At 48.1% G+C, this 12,917-nt stretch overlaps 1 protein-coding gene across 2 annotated transcripts in view; it reads right to left on the reverse strand.

The window, feature by feature from the left end:
• Positions 1 to 12,917, reverse strand: part of NEGR1 (neuronal growth regulator 1) — a 167,471-nt gene that overhangs the window by 64,702 nt on the left and 89,852 nt on the right. For both annotated transcript variants that reach the window (XM_032446132.1, XM_015870907.2), the window contains exon 3: positions 6,491 to 6,616. In XM_032446132.1, the coding sequence (XP_032302023.1) occupies positions 6,491 to 6,616 (126 nt within the window). The remainder of the gene's footprint in view (positions 1 to 6,490; positions 6,617 to 12,917) is intronic.

The following is a 12,917-nucleotide window of genomic DNA, read 5'->3' on the forward strand; positions in this document are numbered from 1 at the left end:
TGGATGAGCACTGTGGGCCTTTGCAACCCAGGCCATTCTATGGTTCTATGATTCTATGGTGCCTGCAGGTCACCTGCTGTCCCCCTCCTGAGCATTGCTGGTGTGCCCAGCCTCCATTTCTACCTGCAGCCTGTGCCCAGCTTGGGGAAGGGAGAAAGACTAACAATAAGCATAAGGGAATATTTAATAAAGAGGGTTTGAAACATTAAATAGAAAACAGGTATCTCTGGGATTTTGGAGATTCCTCCAAAAATGTGTGCACATCCCAGCACTGGCACGTTCTGCTCCAAGACGAGCATCTCCCGCAGCAGTGGTGAAGGATGCTACACCAAAGGAAGGGGGAAGAAGGAAATCTGCACTTGCTTAGTTTCGTTTTCAGCACTAAAGGTTCGATCTCACTGAAATATCTTTAATGATTCATAAATCGCTCACTCACAAACGCAGTGTTTCTCAAATAAAAATGAACTAATATCTGAGGGAATAAACTAAGCATGTTTTAAAACTTTAATTTTCATGGCATTTTATGAGTTATTAATGAGTTCATCTACTTTTATTGAAAAGTGAGAAATACGTTCCTCTTGTTATAAAACTGTCAAGAAGTCATTACTGTTTCTGCACGACACTTTTGTCTGGCTTTCGTTTTCCCATCTCTAACTCACCGAGATTGGAATCTTACTCTCAGTCCTCAGACCCTTCACAAAGACCCAATTACTGGAGCCTCTCAGTGTGAGCGCTCATCTCCTGACGACCGCATTCTAACGAGAGGGTTTTTTTCGTTCTGTTTAAAGATTTTAAGAAGACTTGGGGATTTCTAGGAATATCTGTAATTGTTCCTGAAGGGATGCTCAAAGTTCAGGAACGGTCTCGATAATTATGACATTTTTCTAAGAATCCTTGCTCAGAAGCCCACTAATCGCAGCCGCTGTAATGTCACTCGACCCGGCGCGATGGATCGTGTACTGGATGTCACTTAATTGGATCCTAATGCTCCACGTATCCCCCAGCAATGATGTTAGGAGTATCATTAAGGAAACAAAAGGCCAGAAGGCCCACGGCCTGAAATCGAAAGACATCATATTTAGCATGGGAGAGGTGTGGCTCTGGAGGATCATTATTTTCCTGGTATGCAAAGGCAAAGGAAAGAATTGCAACCAACCGTTTATATTAAGCACTAATATTTGCATTGCTGTCTTTAAACTGCTAATTAATCCCCTCATTTACTCTGCGTTGAGCTCCACACCATTTCCTCTCGAGTCCTTGGGATGCTGCCAGGAGCATGTTTAATATGAAGGAAGCACTGATGGAATGGCGCATGATGCCTTCACAACAGAACACTCCGCTTCAGAATCACCAGCCGGGCCATTAAATCTGTATGAAACATTAATCACAGAATGCTCAATCCCCACGTGGCTGCAGTCAGATGGATCTGTCTGTGTAAGAGCAGGGGCTCCCCATGGGCTGCTGCCCCATTCACACCCTTACCACAGTGGGCAGAGGAGAGTAGCATGGCCCCTCCAGGGCACACACAGCTCGTCTGGAGCAGAAGAGGAGCCCGAGAGGTGATGTGGTGCAGGGGCACCAGTTAGGCTGTTTGATGAGGAATGATCTTCAGGTGATGTGTGTCACAGCAGTTGGGCACTTGTGCAGTGCATTCATGACTGAGAGCTGAGAGCCTGCCCATGTCCCCACAGCCATCACTGTGTGGGGACCAATGCAGTCACAGGGTCTGGCCCCCCCGCCTAGCCTCAGCCTACTGCCCCAGCAGGTCTGGGGGCTGCTGGCTGTTCTCCCAGCCCTCCCACCCAGCTGTGAGGAGCAGATGTTTCAGCTCAGCCCGGTAATGCTTCACCTGAACGAGGAGCTCAGCATAATGAAGCTGTTGCTGGCGAGATGAGTGATGATGGCATAAGGGAGGCACATCACTGTCACTGCTTATCAGATTAGAGCGCTGAATTATTTTGCATTCTGCTGCTTGGACACCTGGAGGGAAGGAGCTGCGCCTTCGGTGTGCCGTGGCCATCCATCTGCCAGCAGTGAGGGCCATGTGCCAGGGCCACCTGTGGCCCCACACCTCCAGTGGGGCAGGAGCTCGAGGCACCCTGCAGGAGTACAAGCAGCAACCTGTCCACCAGCAGCGGTACCGTGCACATATTGAACACGCCAGAGGGAAACAGTGGAGGGTGTGAGATAACCCCCACCAGCAGTGATACACCTCAGGGCTTAGCAGGGCTAAAGACACAAGCCAGAAACCCTTATTTATTTATTTATTTTTCTGAAACCTTTAGTTTTAAAACCATTTTGAGTCAGTAGAAGGAGCACTCAGAAAGACAAGTTCGCACTTTGTACTTTCACAAAGCCCTGGAAATCTGATAGTAATTCATGTCACTTAGGTATTATCAGCCTGCAAATCCCGGCTCAGAGCACTCACACACCAACAAAACACTTCTTATTTCTGTCACGTGCGGATGTGTGGATAACATCTGAAAAATAGTGTTTCTCTAGCAGAAGTGCAAATGGAACAAAATATTTGACATTAGCTGAGCTCATATCAAGCTTCTGTTTGTTTCTTAGGATTTAGCCTGAAGTTTAAAAGAAGCCTTTGTGCTTTTTTCACCCCCTTCAAATCTCAGCCCTGCGTGGCAGTTTGCATCCCGCAGGAATCACGCTGCCTGCTCGGGGCTGGCGCTGCCTTTTGTCCTGTAATTGAATTGAACCAGCTCTTAGACCCCTTCCTCCCAGACAGCCCTATCATATGAGTGCACCGAAGATGTATTACACTAATACCTCATCAGAACGACGGAGCTATGATGATACATTAACACAATACATCTTTGAGGCTTTGGGGCTGTCCAGGAATAATAGGACTGGTGTTAGGCTCCACTTGGTCCTACCACACTCGTGCCCACACCCCAAGAGAAAGTGAAATGAGTGTGCGAAGCTGGAGGCAGACATGGGTACATTCCAACCTAACATCAGAGTAATTTCTGGGAAAGTGCAGATTTCCCCAATATTTGTGGAAAAAAAAAATCGTTATTCTGCATGTGCTGAACAGTTTTTCCTTTGGTTGGTTGGTTGTTTTTTGGGAAACACTTCAGTGCCACCTTCCTCTGGGAATGAGATCGAATGAACAGAGTACCCAAACCTGCACTCCCAAACATGTGTGAGTGTACAAAGTGCTGATCCTCAAATTTCAAGAAAGAAATGAAAACTGGACTAAAAATGATGGTGATAAAGCTGGGAGAAAAGGGCAAGACAGTACAGAAGGTCTGGAAAGGGTGAGAGTGGAAGTCACCGGGGACTCATAGAATTATAAAGGTTAGAAAAGACCCCCAAGATCAAGTCCAACCACCAACCCAACCTGTCATCACCATGCCCAGTAAAAATGCCCCTTAGTGGCACCTCCCCCTGCAGCCGCTGCAGGCAGGGCCACCAACCTCTACATGTAATACCAGCCCAGGCTGCCCGGGGCCCCATCCAGGCTGGCCTTGAACACCTCCAGGGATGGACGGGGCATCCACAACCTCTCTGGGCAGCTGTTCCAGCACCTTGCCACTCTCAGAGTAAAGAACTTCCCCCTGACATCAAACCTAAATCTTCCCTCCTTCAGCTTAAAACCATTTCTCTGTACTAGGATGTATTTGAGGAATGTTAGGACAATTGAAGAACACTGAACATAAATCCAGAAGGAAGGAGAAAAAAGATGAAAGAGATGAAGAGGTATATGTAAGTTCCAGTGTCTCAATGTTCATTTTCCTTCAGTGTTCTACAAGTTCTGCAGTCAATCCTGCTTTAATATGCCTTAAAGCAGGTGGGACGTGGTAGGGGATGGGCTGCATGCTGCAGTGAGGAGTCAGATGGGACTGTTCCATAAGAACGAGCAGGATTCTCTCCACAGCAGCCACAAAGCATGTGGCAGTGCAGTGCTGGTGCACAGGGTGCAGCCTGCACGGCCCTGAGCTGCAGCAGGAACCTCCACATGGAAGGTCTGGCCAAGAGCAAAGAAGCTTCCATGCGTATGGCACCAGAATTCTGCCCAGCAGTAGCATCTCAAGTCTTCCGAATGGCTCTTGTTGTTGCTGCTGGTGGCAGTGTTTGCAGAGTTGCTTTTCAGAAATGGAGCTGTACCCGCATGCTGCGCAAACAAGTGTGAAGAGCTGGAATTATGTTTTCTAGCAGACCTTAATTCTTTACAATTCCGCTTTCGTTCTCCAACTATTGATGCTGCACTTTGCTCCTAAATGTCAGAGCAAAATAAGTAATACCTGCGATTTATTCCGATGACATTTCAACAATACCAGATTTTCAGATTACAAACAGCGGCGCCGCGTTCCTTACGGTGCTGTGCTGAATGTGTAGATTTGGTGGATTTACATAATGGCTTTGCATAATGAATATTTATATAATGAATGCATTTCCATAATGACTGAGAGTTAAACACATACCGTAAAGATTACAGGCCAATAATTTATGTACTAAGTTAAAAATCACCTCTAAATACATTTTATTCTTCTTCCTCTGAAAGGTTTGTTTTATCTCTTGTTCAACCAAATGCAATCTGACCCTCTCCGAGTAAAGGCCGCATCGATGCAAATCACGATAGTATTTTGGCATTAGCCTACATTGAGTCATTTGTATTCCGAGTTTCCCGTTCCTTATCTTCCAGCAGCAGCTTTGACAAACAATTTCAGAATATCACAAATATGATTCTTTAATATAATTTAGCGTTGTCTTCTAGATGTGATGCTCATGTGTAATCCTCATTAGTGCCACCGGGAATTACGGGGGGAAACTGAGAGAAATTACAAAGTGCAGCTGAAGCTCACGTGTAGATAAAGGTAATTTGCTGCAGGCATAATATGAGCCCATACAGCAACCTGGAGCTCTCAACTCTCCTGCATTTAATTGGATTTCAGTGCTGTCTATGGCTGTCAGTACAGCAGGGCATGCAGCTGTGCCCAGGAATGGCAGGTGTGACCAAAATGCTTGCAGCATGGACAGCACTCTGCTCCTTGCATGCCTGCTCCCACTGGCACATTGGAAGCCGCGGGCTGATGTGCAGCTGCAGAGCAACGAGGAGCAAAGCTGTACGAGTGGGTAGCAAACCTAATATGGCCTTGATGTCAGCCTGGAGGGAGGTGCCCACACACACCAACACCGTGCTCCTGCCCATAGGGATCCAGTGCTGGCCACTCAACCAGCAGCCCATGGGCAGACACCCAGCCCAGCCCTCAGCCCACAGCTCCTCTCTCCTCCCTTGCCCTTGGGCCAACATATGAATGCATTGGGCTCTGTGTGAGCCCTGTGCTCCGGGCACCAGCCCTGCCAGGACTCAAGGTGAGGGGGTCCTGCTCCTCAGTCTGGGTGGACTCATTCTCCTCTTCTGCTATTTTCCTCTATAGGTCAATTTTAGAGGCTCCTTCCTGTAAAACCCCCAATGCTTTATGCTATTACTCTGAAGTATCACTGCAGTTTCCAATAAAATTTTATTTGACATTTAGTTAAAATCCATTTTTTGCTGCAGCTGATTTTTCCCTTGTCCCCCAATGGATACTTCCAGCAGAACTCACTGTCATTGTCTTAAAGGTCAAAAGTTGTGTGTTTTTTTCTCTGATTCTCACTTTGAAAAGGAAACTGCTGCTGGATGATGACAGCCCATAGAAAGCTGCAGCCCGTGGAGCCATCCTTCCCTGCAGCACGTGGCTGTCAGAGAATTTCTGTGAGCAAACAGAGGGTCCTTCACTGCAGAGCTGCCCCACAAGAACTGGCACAGCTGTGCGGTTCCCCCCCAGGTGGCTGCAGGGTCCCTTCCAACCTAAGGCATACTGCAGTTCTGTGGGTTGTAAGACTGAATGGGAGGGAAATCTCTTCAGGTTTACGCTATGATGTGTTTTAGCTTAAACTTCCAGAGAGCCCTTGGATTGGCTTCAGTGTGAGCTGATCACATCATAGAATCATAGAATGGCCTGGGTTGCAAAGGCCCCCAGTGCTCATCCAGCTCCAACCCCCTGCTGTGTGCAGGGTCACCAACCAGCAGCCCAGGCTGCCCAGAGCCACATCCAGCCTGGCCTTGAATGCCTGCAGGGATGGGGCATCCACAGCCTCCTTGGGCAACCTGTGAACAGTGCGTCACCAGCCTCTGGGTGAAAAACTTCCTCCTAATATCCAACCTAAACCTGCCCTGTTTTAGTTTAAAGCCATTCCCCCTTTCCTATCAATATCCACCCTCGTAAACAGCTGTTGCCCTTGCAGCCTGTTAAAATGAACTCCTGTTCAATGAGAATGGTATCTTCAGGCTGAAGCAGCCACTACCTTGTCCCGGGGAGCCACCCAGTGAATAGCATGCCTTCGTTCAGGTGCTTTTCTTTGTCCCTTCCCATGTTACAGCTGCATTACAGCTTTCACTCTTGAGAGCTTGAATCTGATGATGCTTTTCTGTCCCACCTCTGAAAGCTGTTACAGCTGGGACTCAGCGACAGCCACGGGCACTTACCAGATGGAGAGATGTGTCTCCAGGAAATGGAGGGCTCTGGTTTTCCAGTGGCCAGACACACCAGGGTCACATTGCTGCCTTCGTTCACAACGATGTCACTCGAAATACGAAATATCTTCGGAGAAACTGAAAGGAAACAAGGAGAGGTTGTAAGGGAATGCCATCGAGTCAGTGCCACCGAGACAGCGCTGCCATCAGAGCGGCAGCTGAGCAGGCTGTGCCTGTGCATCACCATGGCCACAAAACCACACAAACCTGCTGGGAGGTCACAGAAAGAAACAACACCAGCCTTGTGAAGGTGTGACCACAGCCATTTCAATCACGTCTGCAGCACAGCCTGGGGACTTGAAATACTGCAAATAGGAAAGCAGCAGTTTCCTCTGCTTTGTACAGAGGAGGGATTGCTATGAGATCCCAGTAAAGTGCTGCTGACGGATGGGTGCTCCCATCTGGGAGAAGGCTGAGCTCGCTCGTGACAGCTTGGAAAGAAAATGTAATTAAACTTTGCTTGTACTTTAAAAAATAATGGTGTTTACATCCATGTATACGCAAGGAGTCGTATCTGTTCAATGAGGAGACCAAAACAAACACATTTGTTTCTATTGTGTTTCTTTCAGGTCTGCAGTATTTGATAAAGAAAGATTTCTTCCCTAAACTCCACTATTCATCCATCTGGTCATAAGGCAGAGCGCAACACAGACCAAAAATAGCACGGAGCCATTGGGAATCTGCAGTACCAGGGAAGTGAGAAAAGAAAGAAGTGTTCCAGAGCCGTGGGGATGTGACACTGAGGGACATGGGCAGTGGCCATAGCGGGGTGGGCTGGGGATCTTCCAAGGGCTTTCTCAACCTCAGTAATTCCATGGTTCTATGTTTTTACGTGTCTATGTTCTGTGTGCTTTGGGATCTCCACTTGCAGATGCCCTCCAACCCTTTCGTGGGTCCACTGAAGTTACTGCATCAGAATGAGTTGGGGTCAGAAAGCACCAAGGAAGGTGGAAATTCCCTGTGCTTGCCCATGGCAATGCATTTGTGAGCAAAGAAAATTAAAAGTCTGTGCAGCATATTGTTAATTAGCAAAGAAATACCCACAGGGAAACCAGAGGTCTGGGAAAGGCCTATGAGAGTGAAGATTGGTGCTGCTACCCTTTGAAGTTCAAACAGGTCTACACACAGCCACTGAAACTGCAGAAGCTGCCTGAGCTCAGCAGCCTCACTCACAGAGGCAGCAGTCCCCCTCCTTCTACCCACCTGGTGCCCAGGGACACTAAGCAGTCCTTACACAGCATCTGCAGGCGCTGAACCACACGCAAGAGTTACCTCCAAATACTGACAACTCATTGATCAGAGTTTAGCCAACAAAGAACCTCTGCCCAACCCCGCTCTGCAGAGCCTGGTGCTGCAGGGCTGGGGCACACAGCCCTCACTCTGGGCAGCCCCTGTTCTGAGCGGCAGCTCTGAGTGCTGTGCACACAGCAGGAGGGATGGATCCGCTCCCCAGCTGCTCTGAGCCTCATCCCGGCTGAGACGCAGAAATCCTTTGGAGAGAAGAATATCACAAGCAGTGCAGCAAATGCTGGGGCTTTATCCAGCCCACAGTGCTTGAAAAATATCCTCCTAAGCCTGAGCCACATATTTCTTATTCCTTCAGAAAAAAACATACCTGTGGGAAGTTACATTGAAGGAATCCAATAACTCAGCACAGCCCTTCTCGCAAGTAAATATGTACAAGTGGGGTCTACCTGGAATTGCGAGAATATCTTCCAGATACAATAGATATTACAGCCTAAGATTTCCAACAGTTTCTTATTCCAGGCTCTGTGCCCTTGATAGTAGAAAAATAGAGGTTGGCTTCTGCTTTGGCACCATTATGCAGTGCTGTAAGTGGATTTTCACATAGCTGCTACACAGTGCTATTTACCCCGGTAACTTATTTGCTGTAAATGATCACCACACAGAGGGGCTCTGGCTGCAGCATGCCCTGCTGCCCCAGTGGCACCTGTGTGCCCCACAGACACTGCGGTTCCCCAGTGCTCGGCCTTTGTCAGGCTCAGGGTCAGACCAGAGCAGCCTCTTCCCTGTGTCTGTCTCCAGAAGTGGATGCATGAGCCGTCCGCTGACTGCTCAGTGCACTGAGCTGAGTCCGATGGGTAACAACTGCTTGGAAGTATGGTAATGTGAACTTCAGGTGTGCTCAACTGCCGTCCTTCGGCATAACCACGAGGCTCCTGAACAGCAGCAGTAGAACCAGCTCATATCAGCGCTCATAATCAAATTTCCAAAGAGAGATTTCCAAAGCGAATTCACTGACAGCACCGCCGGAGGCAGGAGCCTCGCCTTGAAACAACTGGGCTTCATTCAGCTCGCACTGATGAGCATCTCCTTTCCAAGACAAGGATCAGCACAGTCTGCTCCTTCCACCGCTGCCTAATCCAAGCACTGCCCCCATCTGCCCCTGCCCTCGCACGAGGCTCGGAGTTCTCCTCACCCACTGCCTCCCAGCTGTGCTCACATGAAGCACGGAACACAGCCCTGTTGTCTGGGGGTGGCCACGGCTGACCGTCAGTATTGTCCTCTTTGTTGTAGGCTTTGCTGCTTTGCTCAAGTCCCAAATTACCCCGTTTTGTGAAGTGCTTTAATTTTAATAAAACCACGTGTTCTAATGGCCAACAATGGGAAAATCTTTCCCTAGAGATTCAACATGCAAGATATGGTTATGGAGCACGTGTGTGCAGGGACTGAAATGCAGCAGGTTTGGGGAGCTCCTGGCCAGAGGGGCAGCTCAGGGCTGATGGCCTCAGCTCAGCCATTCCCAGCAGCTTCCAGGCGCTGCCCATTAGGCTGTGCTGCAGAACTGTCTGTGCTTATCCTGGCAGTTCCAGGTGATGCTCACACTGCCACTCCGGGGAAGCGCTTCCAGCAATTAAATACCCCTCACTGCTGGGAAACAGCATCTTCCTTCCAAATTGCATTTCACTAAATTCAGCTTTCAGAAATCAGATCTTATTATGTTTTTGTCTGCAAGACTGAACATTCCCCTTACTATCAAGTATCTTTTCTATGACTAAGGACCCATAAAACATGATAAATCACCTCTTCATTTTTCTCTGCAGATGATTTAAGCACCACAAGCTTAATTTTCGTTAGGCTTGATAGATAATATTTGTTTCTGTCTTTTGAGGACTGTCTGAATCATCCTGACACGTGAACAGTGGAACACAGCGTAACGGTCTATTGAGAGCATGGAGAGCCTTACCAGTGCTGTGTGCAGAAGTGAACACACTGTGTTATCTCAGCTCTATTTCCTCTTTCTCAGCGCTGCTGTCCTCGTCCAAGCTACCATTCCTTCCATCCCCATCATATCATACCTGCCATCCCCACTATCTCCATCATCCTTACCACCCCATCACCCTCACCACCCCATCATCTGGGCTATTATCCCTACCATCCCTACCATCCCCACCATCTGGGCTATTGTCCTTGCCATCCCTACCATCCCTATCACTCCTACCATCTCCACCATCCCTACTACCCTCACCACCCGCTATTGTCCCTGCCATCCCTACCACCTCCATCATCCCCATTCCCCCCACCCTCACCCCCACCATCCAGGCTATTGTCCCTGCCATCCCTACCATCCTTATCACCACTGCCATCCCTGGCCCTAGGCAGCACTGGTGGGGACAGCAGGTCTGGGGGGATGCAGGTGGCTTTGCTGGATGTGGGTGCCTTCTTGCACTCTCCTGCGACATTAAAAACATCACTTACATGTGATTGGAAACGACCCCAGTATTGAATTATTATTTCTAAGTTATTTACAAATCTCTAAGTAGTTTAGGAATGACTGGAGCGCTGAGAGGCTCCTGCTGGCCCCATTGTGTTCCTCCCTCCTGAGCACTCCCATGGAACCTCCCTGCTCCCCACACACCATGCAGACATGTGGGTGCCTGAAGCAGCAACAGGCAGAGTGGGACTCTCCAGACCCTCTTAGCCATGAACTACAAGCGTGTTTGAGCTCACAGTTCTCCCCAGAGCCCAGAGTTATGTGAGCCATTATTGAGCAGGGGACTGACAGCGAGTCTGTACTTCACTGTGCCTCATTTCTCATTTTCAAGGGCTGGAATTATATTCTCAGTTACATTCAAGTGCACATAAATGATGCTGCGTAATAAAGCTTACTGCTGTCATGGGAATGACTGTAGGACTGAACTGCTCCTGTAGATGCTGCTGCTTTTTGAACACGGGAGAGGATGACTTATTTCCATCACAATTCAGAGTCATCAGGCAAATAACCTGGAGTCAGAGCAGCTCGCCCAGCCTGTCTGCTGCAGCGTGTGCTGCCGTGCTGCTCTCTGCTGGAACGCTCCTGCAGCTCCCAGTGCCTGCATGTCTGCCTGGGAGCCCTGCTGCTTTGGGAGGCATCCCTGGGAAGGGTGATGGCAAGCCCTAGCATACATTGGTTTAGTCATGTTTGCAAAATTAAGGCCACTAAGTCCATTTTCAGATTATAATGTATAATATAATATAACCAATGCAGGGGTACAGCACCAATGCCGGGACACAACAGCAGAGCAGCACAGAGTGAGAATTTTAAGAGATTTCAGCTGTGACACAGCACAGCACAGGCTGAAGGGTTCTCCTGGCTCACAGAGTGCAGATTAAGTGGTTTTCTCTCACTTACATGCTTTGTTTGTTTTCTAATTGCTTGGGTTCTGCTTTAATCTGGGCTCTGTAATGGGGAAATTAAATAAAATCTCACAGAAGATGTTTGAAAGTCTCATTGCAATGAAACAGGTTGCACAATTTACTCATTTCCAAAACAGAACTAGCAAATAAATGAACACCAGCAATGCACAAGCTAAAACAACAGACAAGTAAACACAGCAGTGCAGCCCTGCTATATAATGAACCTCTGTAAAATTATTCACTATGATTTGATGCCCGTGAAAACTGTGGGTTCTACTTTTATCAGTCATTTACTGGAAAGGACACTTTTCCCATGGCAGGAATTGGCTTCTCTAGGCAGTGTTTCTTGTCCCTCGGTGACAAATAACGCTCCGTGCTATGTTGGGATGCTGCTCAGTTTTCTGCTGTTTACTGGCTCCTAGGGACCATTACATCCAGATCACTAAAATATGTGGAATTTTTTATGACCAGAGCATATATATGCATAATCACAATGCAGACCTGAAGAACACGCTCATTTTGCACGTGTGTCCCAAAACGCCATTTAGAACCTATCTATGAGCAACTTTATCTTCCAGCATCCACTACCTCAATCAGCTCCAGCCTTCAGCACCCATTGGTGGCACAGGGCTGGAGCAAAGCATGACAGAGCAGGAGATGAACACCTCACTGCAGCATAGTGAAAACCCAGCTGAGAGCTCAACAGGTTCTCTACAAGCAAAAAGAACTGCCTGTTCATGGCACAGTATGGCACAGCAAGGTGCAGTATAGAATCACAGAATCATAGGATTGCTGAGGTTGGAAAAGACCTTAAAGGTCATCACATCCAACCATAGTCTAATCATAGCACTCTAACAGCCCACCACTAAATCATGTTTCTGAGCACCACGTCCAGACAGTTCTTACACACATCCAGGGATGGTGACTCAGCCACCTCCCTGGGGAGCCCATTCTAGTGCTTAACAACCCTTTCCGTAAAGCAGTTCTTCCTGATACCAAACCTAAACCGCCCCTGGTGCAACTTGAGGCCATTTCCCCTTGTTCTGTTGCCTACACAGCACAGTATGATGCAATATGGCACATCATGGCACAGTATGGCACAGTATGGCACGGTATGGCGCAGTATGGCTCAGTATAGCACAGTATGGCACGGTATGGCTCAGTATGGCTCAGTATAGCACAGTATGGCACAGTATGTCATGGCATGGCACAGTATTACAGAACATGGCTCTGGATGGCACAGCATGGGACAGTAGGAGTTCACTTCCCACCCAGCACCCACACCCTCAGTTTGGCAGCCCCACATTTTCCATTTCACTACCGGACTTTTCCTCCCTTGTGTGCTGATTTAGTAAGATTTTCTAACATTTTCTACACTTACACCACTTTAAAACCTCTAAAATTTCCAAATTTACCTCGGAATGTACAAAATACTCATTATAAATGCTTGTTGATCCATGGCAGGGGCCACGGGCAGCGCTGGGGCACAGTATTGCTGTGCTGTACAGAGCCCTCTGTGCACAGCTCCAGCCCTGGGCTCACCCTGTAGGGAGCACAGCTCGGGCTGACCTGCACAGATCTCGCTGATGGAGATGCTGCAAAACACGAGAATTGATTTCTCTCTGCAGCTGGAGTGATTTATTGCTTTGCTTTCCTAATCTGCATATTGATTTCATTATCTTGCGTAGTATCTAGAAATCACCAACATGACATAAGAAATAGATTATTGTTTTATGGCTTG

This window comes from Coturnix japonica, chromosome 8 (assembly GCF_001577835.2).
Source record: "Coturnix japonica isolate 7356 chromosome 8, Coturnix japonica 2.1, whole genome shotgun sequence".
In the NCBI taxonomy this organism is placed as follows: domain Eukaryota; kingdom Metazoa; phylum Chordata; class Aves; order Galliformes; family Phasianidae; genus Coturnix; species Coturnix japonica.